The sequence below is a fragment of the Nerophis ophidion genome, linkage group LG10 (genome assembly GCF_033978795.1).
Source record: "Nerophis ophidion isolate RoL-2023_Sa linkage group LG10, RoL_Noph_v1.0, whole genome shotgun sequence".
Taxonomy (NCBI): Eukaryota; Metazoa; Chordata; class Actinopteri; order Syngnathiformes; family Syngnathidae; genus Nerophis; species Nerophis ophidion.
Window position 1 is genome coordinate 25,490,191 of NC_084620.1, and position 14,627 is coordinate 25,504,817.

General features: G+C 37.0%; 1 protein-coding gene across 1 annotated transcript; it reads left to right on the top strand.

The window, feature by feature from the left end:
- The first annotated feature begins 96 nt into the window (after positions 1-96).
- golt1ba (golgi transport 1Ba) lies at positions 97-13,549 on the top strand. The gene is made up of 5 exons (XM_061913178.1): positions 97-363; positions 4,706-4,797; positions 6,798-6,976; positions 7,929-8,010; positions 12,144-13,549. The coding sequence occupies exons 1-5, from the start codon at positions 339-341 to the stop codon at positions 12,180-12,182; spliced, it is 417 nt and encodes a 138-aa protein (XP_061769162.1). The 5' UTR covers positions 97-338; the 3' UTR covers positions 12,183-13,549.
- The last annotated feature ends 1,078 nt before the right edge of the window (positions 13,550-14,627 follow it).

Here is a 14,627-nt window from a genome sequence, read left to right on the forward strand (position 1 = left end):
ATACCATCCGTCCATATTCTACAGCTTATTCCCTTTTGGGGTCGCAGGGGGCGCTGTCGCCTATCTGAGCTACAATCGGGCGGAAGGCGGTGTACACCCTGGACAAGTCGCGATCTCATCGCAGACACCGTATAATTTAATTACATCGTAATGTGACGAGTGTAATTGTGACAGTAAAAGGCGCTGTTGTGAACGCAACACAATGCTATTCCGGAAGTTGTCGTTGCATGAGGGTGTGTTTCCGGAAAACGTGGCTGTTGCTGCAGTGGCAGCTGTCATCTTCTTAGATGAACACTTAAAAATTCCCTTCTACGCTTGGTCGTCAAGTTAGTGTCAAGATGATTTCTCTAACGGATTCACAAAGTAAGAATTGTTATTGTTGTTTACCTTTTTTGTCAAAAAGCTGGCTTTTTAAATCCAACAACTAGCTGCCTGTTAGCAGGCATGACACCGGTTAAACAATGATAAATATAAGTTGTCATGTATTTGCCTATGGCTTACATTGCAGTAAACAGTGACAATTGCTTCTATTTTTATTGTTTATGTGCTACGGTTTGTGAATTTGACAAGCTTCTAAATGTCAGGTTTGTATCTGCTCATGGCAACATGCTAATGCGTTCTGCGCACACTAAGATTTGTTTAGTAATGGTAGGTCAGGTCAAATCAATGCATCATATTACATTCATCCATCCATTTCCTACTGCTTGTCCCTTGTGGAGTTGCGGGGGGCGCTGGTGCCTATCTCAGCTACAATCGGGCGGAAGGCGGTGTACACCCTGAACGAGTCGCCCACTCATCGCAGGGCCAACACAGATAGACAACATTCACACTCACATTCACACACTAGGGCCAATTTACTGTTGCCAATCAACCTACCCCAGGTGCATGTCTTTGGAGGCGGGAGGAAACCGGAGTACCCGGAGGGAACCCACGCAAACTCCACACAGAAAGATCCCAAGCCTGGGATTGAACCCAGGACTACTCGGGACCTTCGTATTGTGAGGCATATGCACTAACCCCTCTTCCACTGTGCTGCCCGCATCATATTACAATAGTTCAATATACATTAGAAAGTAAATATGGCAGGTGATAATTTCTAGATGAAGGTATTTCCAAAACATTGCCCAAATAAACAATGAGTTTCCTTAATACTTTATTGGCAAGGTCCGATCTTTTCCCCCCCATATTTTATTAAATGTTGTTGTACCAGGGGAGTAGGGTTACCTGTCTAAAAGTTAAAGTACCAATGATTGTCTCACTCACTAGGTGTGGTTAAATTAACCTCCGCATTTTACCCATCCCATTCTTCACCCCATGGGAGGTGAGGAGAGCAGTAAGCAGCAGCGGTGGCCGTGCCTGGGAATCATTTTGGTGATTTAACCGAACCCATGATGCTGAGTGCCAAACAGGGAGGTAATGGGTCCCATGTTTATAGTCTTTAGTATGACTCGGCCGGGGTTTGAACTCACGACCTACTGATCTCAGGGCGGACACTCTAACTAACCACAAGGCGACTGAGCTGGTCTAAAACGTTTTGCAGTATTTACATAAGCTGCCTGTCTTCCTGTGAAACGTAAAAGTTGCAAAGATATGCTGATAAATACCATGCATGTATGTGCACCTGTAGATACGATTTCATTGGCTGTGACATTGCTTCCTTGTTCACCACCTCTTTCACTTATTCTTCTGTGTGCAAGTGTACCACTGAGTGAAATGCATTTAGTGCTTTGGAATATTTTATGTAAAGTTATTGTACACCAGTGGTGTCAAACTCTTTTTTATTTTTTTTTTACTGAAGGCCAAATTGGTATTATGGATGCCCTCCGAGGGCCACATTAAATGTAGCGATGGACAACATTAAACAATGTGGAAGACCACATTAAATGATGTTGCTGACCACTAAAATGATATAGCAGGCCAAATTAAATAATGTGTCGGGCTAGTTCTGGCCCCCGGGCCATGAGTTTGACACATGTGCTGTACACTGTTCAGTAATGGACAATATTGCAGGCTGTTTTACTGCATACTGTTTAACTTTATAAGTAAGTCTAACTGCTGATTTTACAAATACTAGAACTTAAAGCTAAAAACTAAAGCCCTGTCGACATATTTTAACAAAATAGCAATTTATGTTGTGGATGAGTTGAAAAACCTTGGTGTCATTTTGGATACAACATTTGGATTAAAAAGCAAATCAAGAATATGTAAATACAAAGGGGTGTCCCGATCCAATACTGATATTTGATATCAGCAAAAAAAACAAGTATGGGATTGTACCAGTGTGCGTGTAAAATATCTGATGCAGTGTGTTTACTTGGGCAAAGCTGGACAGACAATTTACGGCTAAATGTCCTCGAATAAGCACACAAGATTGTCCTTTTTATCGTATTTTAGTGAAGTCCATCCATTTTCTACCTGTTAGAGCCAAATACACTTTCTGTCTGTCAAATTGATGACGTCACTAAAGGGGTTGGCTCCAAGGCCAAGTGCCTGGCTATTTAGGGAGGAGTCAGGATCTTGCTCAGGGGTTGCTGAGTAGAGGCGAAACAGTTTTTGACTGTGCCAGGCTAGTGTTTGTTTGCTCCCTTGTATTTTCTGTTTTTGTACAAAGTGTGTTATACAAATGTGACTTTATGAAATTAAATATTTTTGTTAAACATGGACACAATTTTGGACATTAATTATTAGCCGGCTGCACACGTCTGAACTAGCTTCAATTATATTCGGCAACCAGTAGCAGTAATAGTATAGGACTTTACCGCTACATTTAAGTCAAAAACTGTTGCGCCTCTACTCAGCAACCCCTAAGCAAGATCCTGACTCCTCCCTAAATAGCCAGGCACTTGGCCTTGGAGCCAACCCCTTTAGTGACGTCATCAATTTGACAGACAGAAAGTGTATTTAGCTCTAACACTACCGCTTATTCCCTTAAATTGCAAAATGTAAACATTTTGGACTGTAGGCTACAGCTACTCAATAGCTAAGCACACAATAGCATACAAGTGAGACATACTTATTTAGTGTCCTGATTCGTCAGTATAAAACACCACATTTGACAATATAAACAAGTATTACAGTTTCGTATTATTGACACCTACAGTACAAAGTCTCGAAAGCAGAAGCGTACAAAAAAGTATCTTGTAAAAAATATGTCCAGATCATTTAACTTACAATATGAATTCATAAATTATAGTGACCACTTGGTGTCACCAAAAACTAATTGCCACTCTACTTCAAGTTAAAGGCAGCGTAATCCATTCCAGATGGTAAATATTAAATAGGTTAGTGTTTTTCATAACGAGCGTTGTTGTTTTGGTTAATTTCACTTGATCAATCATTGTCTAACATTCCACGCTACAAAATAATACAAGTATGTGTGTACATGAGGCTAGTGATTACATCTACAGTGGGGCAAAAAAGTATTTAGTCAGCCACCGATTGTGCAAGTTCTCCCACTTAAAATGATGACAGAGGTCTGTAATTTTCATCATAGGTACACTTCAACTGTGAGAGACAGAATGTGGAAAAAAAAATCCAGGAATTCACATTGTAGGAATTTTAAAGAATTTATTTGTAAATTATGGTGGAAAATAAGTATTTGGTCAACCATTCAAAGCTCTCACTGATGGAAGGAGGTTTTGGCTCAAAATCTCACGATACATGGCCCCATTCATTCTTTCCTTAACATAGATCAATCGTCCTGTCCCCTTAGCAGAACAACAGCCCCAAAGCATGATATTTCCACCCCCATGCTTTACAGTAGGTGTGGTGTTCTTGGGATGCAACTCAGTATTCTTCTTCCTCCAAACACGACAAGTTGAGTTTATACCAAAATGGATACATGGATGATACAGCAGACGATTGGGAGACTGTCATGTGGTCAGATGAAACCAAAATAGAACTTTTTGGTATAAACTCAACTTGTCATGTTTGGAGGAAGAAGAATAATAGTGGTAATTCTTCCTGAATACTATTTATAAATTAAAAAAAAAAAAACCAAGGTATCATTTACATTTTCAGCATTAAATGTGCTAAAAATAACCTAGTGTCGGTCCATGTTAAAAATAATCATCATTTGATAATAAAACAGTCTACAAAATAAAATGACTAAACTAAAGCTTTTACAGATAACATGTTTACTAACACATTTTGTAGTGTGAGGCCTTTTTATCCAAGTGGAGAACCTGCCTTTAGAGCAGAGGCAACTGTTTGAGCTTTTGCATTAAATATTGTATTTTGATACCCAACAGAAAATGTTTTCCTTGTCATTGCAACCTTGATAAAACTCACACAAATGTATTTTGTAATTCAAAGTATTTCAAACATTGTGAACATTAAATCTTAGAGCCTGATAGACCTTAATTTTTTCTTCTGATGAAAACCCTTCATGCTTATCTGTCAGAGTTAAGAAATAGCGGTTATTTGTAGTTGTGGACAATACTGCAAATTTTGATACCGATCTAATACCAAGTAAATAGAAGGCCGGTATGGCTGATACTGATATGTGGGTCGATCCACCCACTCCTAGTTATTACACTGGAGAGTTCTCTTGTCAGGGCATTGTAAAGCTGTTTCACATCAACTACATGTTTTACAAGGAAAATCCTGCTGTTAAACAAGTGTCTTTTTTTAGTAATATGTTGCTGTGAATGATTATGGTTGTTGGATAATGATGTAAAAACTGATTGAAGTGTGTGTCCAACAGAAATCGGAATGGGATTAACAGGCTTCGGCGTGTTTTTCCTGTTCTTTGGGATGATCCTATTCTTTGACAAAGCACTCCTGGCAATTGGAAATGTGAGTGTTTATGTTCCATTGTACTACGTTGAGTGATTCCCAACTGTATCAGTGTGCTGCCAGTGAATGTCAGAAGGTACAAAAAAGTGTCTGTCCACCTGTTGCCATTCATACAACATAGTTAATTTCAAGGCACCCCCCCCGCCCTCCCAGCATGTCGTGATATTTTTGTACTGTAAATGTGCTTTGCTCGTAAATAGTATTTTTTTTTAAATTCAAAGCAATTCCCTCCTTTCCACGCTGGTCTGCTGAGTTTTAGGGTCTCATATTGAGTTGGCGAAATACACAAAACTTGTCGAAAGGCAGAAAAAAAGGTACACCCACTAAAGCACTGACTAATGAGTGACTAGTAGTGTACTGTAATGTGCAACAAGTGAGTGTTTTTTTTTACTGGCAGGTGGAACACAAAATGAATGAATGAAGCGTTCATACAGAGAGACATGGTTTTCACACGGAGGCACTTTTGGCCGACCTATAAGTTTGTAAATTGAAAAGGTCTCAAATAGAGACATTCGTAAATCGAGGTACCACTGTACAAGCCTGTTTAAAGAGGCTCTGTGCAACCTTTAGGTAGCTGCCTAGTTGGCGCTAACTTTCCAAAGGGTTGTTAGCATTATAGCCCTCCATCTTCTGGCATTCAGGAAGCCCCACCTTAACACACGCAGTGTGACAGCCTGAACCGTAATTTTTACTCGGGCTGATGAGCATATTTTATTCAACACAATTGGTAATTGTAAAATGTCTTTAAAAAACATGTTTTATTTTGAGTAAGTTGCAAACAGCCCTTTAAAGTCTCCTGTGTTTGTTTACCAACTGCTGTTCCGCTGTGTTCAATTTATTGCTAAAAGTCTTTAAGGGGACCTACTAGAGGTGGGGAAAATAATCGATTTTTAGATGTATCGCAAATCGGACATGGACGATTATAAAAAACGATCCGTAAACGTTGATAATCGATTTTTTATTGTAAATAAAGAAATGCAGACCGTGCTAAAAGTTAGCTGACTGCAGCGAGCCACCTCACCAAGAGACGCAACCAGCTTCTTTATTTTATGGAACTAATGTTCCAGTTTTGCACACATTTACATAATTTAATAAATGTGGGAATTAATTTAACTGTTTATTACAAATGCACAGTTTTTAAAGTTGCAAGTGATAAATGCGTATTTAAAAGAAAATAAATGTAGCTTGTACATGCATGCTAAAATCCTCTACTGGTGCCATTTCTAATAAAAAGGTATCATATAATTCTAACTTATATCTGTAAATAGACTCAATATGGAAGCGCTAAAAACTACAACATGGCTGACGGTGTGCAGACGCAGTTGAAGCGGGCGTTGCCTGGAGGAGTGCAACTCGGGAATCATTTATTGTGATTTAACCCCCAATTCCAACCGTCCCAATTGACATTATTAACCTGGGTTCTAGCACATCAGCTAACAAAATGTACCCATTAAATTCTTTTTTTCTTCTGTTAAGTTGTTAGCCAGCAGAAAAAAAATACTTTAGCCGCATGTATAAAAGCTTTAAGAGAAGAAAAATATCATATGCAAACTGAAGGATATAAATACAAATATGCACAAATGGAGGAAAGCCATGTCATGTTGAAAAATCCTCTATAATCACCCATGTTACTCATGTATCTGGCCAAAGTTATAAGTGATTGTGCAAGCAGTGGCTAGTTTTGGTTTCAGTTACTGTACAGTATGTCTACGTCACTTGGCCATTGACTTAAACAGCTGGCAGTTTTTCAATATTTATAGAATATGTAAACAAAATTCTAACAAAGCATTGCAACAAGCTGAAATCTTCACCGTAATTTGCTTTTTTTATTCCATGACTTTAGATGTGTGCATGAATGACATAACATTGTTTTGTGTATAGCCAGGAATATAAATCAGTTCATTCATATTGTGTAGCTTACTTGTATAAATGTTCGGTTACTCAACGCACCCCATGTAATAATACTGTACAATGTGTTTTTTTTTTTTTTCATTTTCCAGATCCTGTTTGTTGCAGGACTCGCCTTTGTCATTGGCCTAGAACGGACCTTTCGTTTCTTTTTCCAAAAGCACAAAATGAAAGCCACCACTTTCTTCCTAGGGGGGGTGTTGATCGTTCTAATTGGCTGGCCTATTATCGGTGTCGTGCTGGAGATATATGGCTTTTTCCTCTTGTTCAGGTAAGACTAGATACAATATACAGCAAGAGCTCTAAAGAATCAAAAACGATTAACTCCAGCTGTGTTTTGCCACCAGAGAAGAATCACTGGATTAATTTGAAAGCGTGTTGTACAGTAGGGGTGTACCGATTAAAACATTTTCAATTCCGTTACGATAATGATATTGGAACCAAGAGTATTGGCCGATAGCGGAATTAATCAGATACAGTGTGAGCAGAAATCATCGTAAATACTTTTATTATTTTGTAGTGTGACATAGTAGAAAAGGTTTGATCAAGTGAAATTGATCCAAACGTAGAACACTAACCTACTTAACTGGTATGGATTTATTCTGTGTTTAATTAAATTGAAGTTATTTTGGCGACACCTAGTGGCTAATATATTAAGCTAAGCTCGTGATGCAGCAAATTGAATAATGTGGACACGTTTTTTCCTGGAGACTTTGTAATCCACTTCTGCCATGGAGACTTTGTATTTGTAAGTACTAAGCAACTATAATTGTTTAATACTTAAATTATATTTATTTTGACAAATGTGCTGTTTTACATTGCAGTATCGTTCAATCAAGGACACTTAATACGTATATTTAGCTTGTGTGCTATTTTGTGCTTACCTGTTGTGTAGCTGCTATCTCCTAGTAGCTTAAAGTGACTACCATGTTGTAAATGACTTATTGGAGGATATTTAGATGTGAACTGGCTGTCCAGCTTTGCACAAGTAAACGCGCTGCCGGACTGCTTGAATTTGGATGCAGACTGATATCATCCTTTTTTGCTGATATTAAACTGATATCAATTTTGGATCAGGACATCCCTATTGTATGTTTTTGCACAAATTTTTTACTTATTTGTTAATATGTAATTTTTACAAAGTTTCACAGGACAATTAATAATAATAAATAACGCTGCCGATACCAGCACTCACATCTCCCCCTTGATCTCACTTTTTCCAGAGGCTTCTTCCCTGTTGTTATTGGCTTCATCAGAAGAATACCTGTCCTTGGTTCCATCTTAAACCTGCCCTTCATTAGTGCAGTAAGTTTGTGTTATTCTTTCTCATAGCATGACATTTTATTGATTAACCACATGAGTCTAACACCACTACACACAATAAACATTAAATAAACACTTTCTGGCTGTCACTGCTGCTAAATTTGAATATATTCAAACAAAAACACCAGGGTAAATGTGTGCTTTAGTCTCTGGCTATTATGCGTCGTAACATGTAAATGTATCTGTGTAAAATAGACATAACAGTTACTACTTTTGTAACATCAATTAAATATTAAGATGAATGTTTCTGTCTTGTGGGTTGTTGTTTTTAAAGCATTCATAGGGCTCTGAGGAGAATCAGCAGTTGTGGTCAGTCACTGCCGATTTTCCATGCATGCTAACTAACACAAAGTAAAGTAATCAGAATAATACGTATACATGCAGTCCTGTGAGAAAATGAGGACACACTTGTTAAAGTCGACGTCCCACTTTTTAGGGTTAGGGTTTCTCAGATAGATTAAATCTATCAAGCAGAAGCTTATAGTGCATCCAGAAAGTATTCACAGTGCTTCATTTTTTTCAAATGTTGTTATATTATAGTTTATTTATTTGTTATATATTTTCAATAAATTTGCTAAATTAAAAAAAAAAGTTTTCACATTGGCATTATGGGGTATTGTGTGTAGAATTTTGAGGACAACAATAGATTTATTCCGTTTTGGAATAAAGCTGTAACATAACAAAATCTGGAAAAACTGAGACGATGTCAATACTTTCCTGATGCACTGTAACAAACATAAATATCCAGCATTTGCATGTTTTGCTAATGAATATACGCAGTCATGGAGATAACTCTGAAGCATTTCTGTGACATAGGGATTTATTAAAATCAGTGTGATAACATTTGATTTAGCTCTTGTTTTTGTTGCTTTCTGTTCGGACGGAAGTGCACGTTACTGTCTCTTTAAGAAAAAGCCTGTCAGTGCACTTAGGGTGTAGATAAGTGCTAAGGCAGGATTGCTTACCTTTGAATTAAGTTGTTTTTACAAATGTGATGTAATATCATCGCTTATATGTAGGTGTAATTTGAAATCATTAGAATTTAAATCATTTTAAAAAATGTAATATCGATCGGTGTCCTACTTTTTTCCACACAACGATGGATTGTAATATTTAATGTATTCCTTTTTAATCATGTTTCACTGGAGGCACACACCACTGGTTACTTTAAGAATATTTGACACTTGCGCATAACACTGTGGGGGAAAACTATGCAAAAGACGACAACTACGATAACCAGGCATGTGATTTCACCACAATGAAAAAGACTGAAAAAATTTCCGGGGGTCTGGGGGACCTAGGTTTTGGTAATAAGCAGATTGCTCTAAAATAAAATGTCCTTTCATATTTGAAATCATTCTGTCATTACTATTAGTCAGATATTGTATATATGGGGTAAAACAATTATCAGTGGTGTAACAGGTTTGCCAAGATTTATTATTATACAAAATATATTTTAAAGTTAAGACTATTTCATGAAATATGCTATCGGAAAGTAGCACTAATTGTAAAATACTTAACCACTAATAACAATTCACAGTTTTAATGTATATGCCTAATTGCCTACAGGTTTAGTTATAAATATAACAAAATACCAAATGTAAACATTTAATTATTTTCGCCAAAATAGGATATAAATTTATGAAAATAATTAACCATGTTTAGTATTGTTTACTCATATTTGAAAATAGGAAATAATAATAATGTGAGGACACTGACATATTGCATGAAACAAGTGTGAAAATATTTACCTTCAAGATTGTTACACCACTGACAATATTGTTTCAAGAGACTACATAAGAACTTAATATTACAAAATAGTATTATATGCAAATTAATTTCAAATAAATTGTTAACTGGAATCAATAATGTGACTCTTTGAATTTCTGTAATTTCGTAATATATTTTCACGTGACTTTTTATTTTTAGAAAAACCCATTTGTATTTCACAAAGCAATAATTGGTTAATATTTAAAACAAACATGCGTATTTCGCAAGCCAATATTTTTTTGCTTACCTTATTATTAACTACCCTCTCTGCAACTGAAGTGAGTTGTTTGGGTGGATCTTTCCTCTCGATGTCTACGGCAGTTGTCGATGTAAACAAAGGATGAAGTCCGTAAGGTTTGCTCACTTTCGGTCGACATCCAAAAGTACCAGCTAGTGAAAAGTTTGTTTTCCTTGTTTCAAGTTGTTTCATATGTTTTTGGCGTTTCGCATGTACTTCCAAAGCCTTGAAACCTTGTGATCCATAGTCAATTTTATGACACCACGTGCACAAAACTTTTCCGGGACGATCGATTTTCCGAATAAAATCGCAGAACAAAGTCGTAACTTCCTTCTTCCCAACAGTATCAGTGATTTCCCTTTCCATTCAGTCTCATCGAAACTTATTTTTGACATGTTTATCAATTTCTTTTACTCGTGAAGCGTCCTTTCTCTCGAGAACCGACGTTGTTTACATTTCGAAAATGGCGGTAATAACGTCATCATTCATAACAGATGTCCTGATTGGTCACAAGGAACATATCGACCAATCAACTACGGCGGAATATAAGCTACGTCTCGATTAAAAAAGACGAATCAGCAAGTAAACGAATCTTGACTTAGGGTCGGGAAAAAAAAACGGAAAAACGGAAGATAATTGTTTTTTCCACCCCGAGATTAAAAAAGACGGAATTCCGACTTTGGACGGAAAAATCACATGCCTGGAAAACTGGGTAGAATTCTCGCAACGTTTAAAATTTTACCTTCAAATTAAATGCCCAGAGACTGTAATACAAACATTCACCAATATATCCTCTTACAAATAAAGGCCTTTATGGTATTTGCTGAACAGCGGTACCTCGGGATATGAGTTTAATTGCTTCTGTGATGCAGGTTGTACATTTTAAAAATCTCACATTAAAATGAACTGAAATCAATTTAACTGCACAAACATGTAACACTAATTTGTTTTGGGGGGCACATCATCAGAAAGCTAAGGACCCTGGCGCTGAATTCTCCTTTTACTCTTCTTATTTAGTAAATTTGGTAAAACCAACGTCCTTTACAGTAGACTTTTGATTTTGGTCCTTTTATTTTAGCGCTTTGCTGGTTTTAAGGACTTCTTGCACAAAAAAAAACAAAAAACGATCTAATCAAAGATCATCTCTATGACAGCACTGTAGTGTTTTTAAGAATCTGCTGCAAAAATGTAAGTCCCTCACAAGTTTTGGAAAAACAAATGATGAAAAAGAGAAGATCTAAAATAGAACCTTGAGGAACACTACTAATATAACTAAGTAAGTTTAACAAATTACTATTGACTGCATCAGAAGTAAACAAACTACAGCAACACCTTATTTATAAAAATAACATTATGAAAAAAATATTTAACTGCCAAAAAGAAGAAGACTTAAAGGGGTGCCTTGAACACCTCAGTTACAGTATGTAAAATCAGAAGTTTGGATCCCAGTGTTCCGTTTGCTAGCAAGGTTAAAATGTTAAAACAAGGATCTGGGAATGTGTTTAAATTGATTCAAGTTCCTCTAAATGTTTGCCTCCCAAGTTTTGATCGGATCTCGGATTTGGCCCATAGGCCGCCAGTTGAATAAGTCCTGGTGAATGGTGTTCGAAAGAACACTCAAGGATCCCAGATAACCTCAAAGAAGATATGTTCAGGATGGACTACAAGGGGTAAATAGACAATGAATAGACCATAGTTGTTCAATAGGGTTGAGGTCAGGTATTTGGGCTAAATCCATTCCAAAAGCTGTACCATTTGTGTACGGGGTCATTGTCATATTGGAACACTCATGTCCAAGTTTCACTCATTTGCCTTTTGAGGAGAGAGGCTCACTTCCTGACGGAAACTTTACTGTACTGAAACTGAAGTATACCGAATTAAATCAAAATTTAAATACTTGTACCATTTACACCCCTAATTGCTCATTGTACATTTGTTTATATTCAATAAAATTCAATGTAAATGTTGTTTGTCTTTTTGCCCTGTGGTGTATTCCTTTAAAGCTTGCATGCTCCTTATAATAATAATTTTAGAACTGCATACAGCGATTGCTTTTTGTCATTTCATACAAACGTTAACCTGTTTTTGTTTTTTTCTTTTTTGTCAGTATGTGGACCGAGTGGGTGAAAGCAACACGATGGTATAACACAGGCAACTTGTACGAAAGTATAGCTTTGTTCGAACAGACGGCATACAAAGCACTGAAATCTTCCATGGAGCCATTTTGAAGTTGCTATGCTGACTTGTTCAGATTACGACTGCCTCCTGCAGACAGAAGATGAAGAAAAGACTGTTACGTCACTGATCATCACTGCCCATCCATACTTCATCACACCACCAACCTGTTACTCAAATTCTGTGTGATGCGTTTTCAAATTGAGTGAATCTTACTAGACTTGGATGACTGATGTCATCATGAAATTAGATGTGACGTGATGACTCATGTGAAGCATTCAATCAGAAACTTTGTGCGACCCGTATTGCCATAATATCCTTGCCTCTTCTTGGGGAAGAACGCCTTAATTTCTGGTGCATAAACCGATAATTTCATCAGAACATACAAACTGTATTATCATCAAGCATAAATGTAATTCTTATGTGTAGAAATTTATTTACTTTTCACATCCACTGATATTTCCAGAAACTTTATTAGTCATTTATACAATACAGGCTGATGACATACTGTATAGGGAGTGGAAATGTTATTTTATTAACTTTGGAAAAAGTTCCTGGTAATCTGTGTAGAAAGTTTAAGGTATTTTTTTTTTTATAAAATCTGTTAATGACATATGGAGTGAAAAAGTTTGAATAAAATTTCCTGGTAGTTTGGTGAAAAAAGTGGTCTTTAGACAGAAGAAAGACAAATTTTGATTTCTGGGGAAAGTTTTTGTATTTTTAAGGATTATTTTTTATTTTACAAAAAAATCCTGCGTTGGAAAAGATGCCAATTGTACATTGTAAAGTCAATTGTTGTGTCTGTAAAGGAATACATCTGTAGGTAAACTTCAAGAAGTATATTACATACACTTAAGTGTACATACAAAAGTATTTCAGTAAAGGCATAGCCAATGTGAGCTGGATTTGATGTATATTATATGTTGGCCAACTAAATGCTGGACATTACAGAAGGTTGGTACAAGCTGATTTGAGTTTTTCCATTTTTGCACAAAAGATATCTAATTTTGTCTTTCTACAATGACACTTTGCATCTTTTTTAATGCCTGTATAAAACATCAATAGACTACACATTTGTTATCAAGTTACCCCATTAATGTGCAAATTGTATGTACAATATTTGGTATGAATGTGTCCCTAAACAAAATTGTACTTTTGCTGGACTCTAGTTCAGCCCTACAGGTGAGCTGCACCTGACTATGTATATTTAAAAGTAAAACTTTTTGCAGGAGTATGTCAGGGTTTCCGAAATGATCCCAAGAAGGGCCACATGTTGAAATGTTTTTAAATTGAGTAAAATAACGGCAACAAATAAATTATTTGTATTTAAAGACAAAACTTTGTCAGCTGTGTGTTAAAAGTGTTATTATTGTTGTAGTAGGCCTCCCGGGAAGAGCTGGACTAAGTGGTTAGGGAGAGGGAAGTCTGGGCTTCCCTGCTTAGGCGGCTTCCCCCGCGAACCGATCTCGGATAAGCAGAGGAAGATCGATGGATGATGGCTTGTCAACATTGTCATTAAAAGTGCTTAATTTTATGTATACAATATGCCGTAGGCCAATAAAAAAATAGGTGCTGGCCACGTTTTGGTCACCCCATGACTGTTAAATACACATTTTTATCTGACAAAATAAGACTCTCAGAGAATCTAAGGTTGCGTTTTTATCTGTACATGTTTTTCAACAAGGGTAAATAATCTTCCATCTCACCATAGGCTGAAGGCTATCCCAGCTGCACTCGGGACACCCTGGACAAGTCGCCAACTCATCACAGGGCCAACATAGAAAGACAACATTCACACTCCAGGGCCAATTTTGCACAGTTGAATTTAAAAAGTAACACATCTGATCTGGTTCAGAAAAAATAATATAAATAAATACACTTATAATAAAGTGAAGTTACGTTAAGCGTGAAAAATATTGTGTATAAGACAATAAAAGAAATTGTAACTGTTTTACAGTTAAATTTCATCCATCCATTAATTTCCTACCGCTTGTCCCTTTTGGGGTCCAATCTCAATACATGAAAATATTTGTTTCGGTAATATGTAATCCGTGGCGATGCATACAAATTTAACATTTTTGGTATACTGGTTACATAAGGGGCATCACAGTGGAAAAGGGGTTAGTGCATCTACCTCACAATACGAAGGTCCTTAGTAGTCCTGAGTTCAATCCCGGGCTCTGGATCTTTCAGTGTGGAGTTTGCATGTCCTCCCCGTGACTGAGTGGGTTCCCTCCAGGTACTGCGGCTTTCTCCCATTTCCAAAGACATGCACCTGGGGATAGGTTGATTGGCAACACTAAATTGGCCCTAGTGTGTGATTGTGAGTGTAAATGTTGTCTATCTGTGTTGGCCCTGAAATGAGCTGGTGACTTGTCCAGGGTGTATCCCACCATCCGCTCGAATGCAGCTGAGA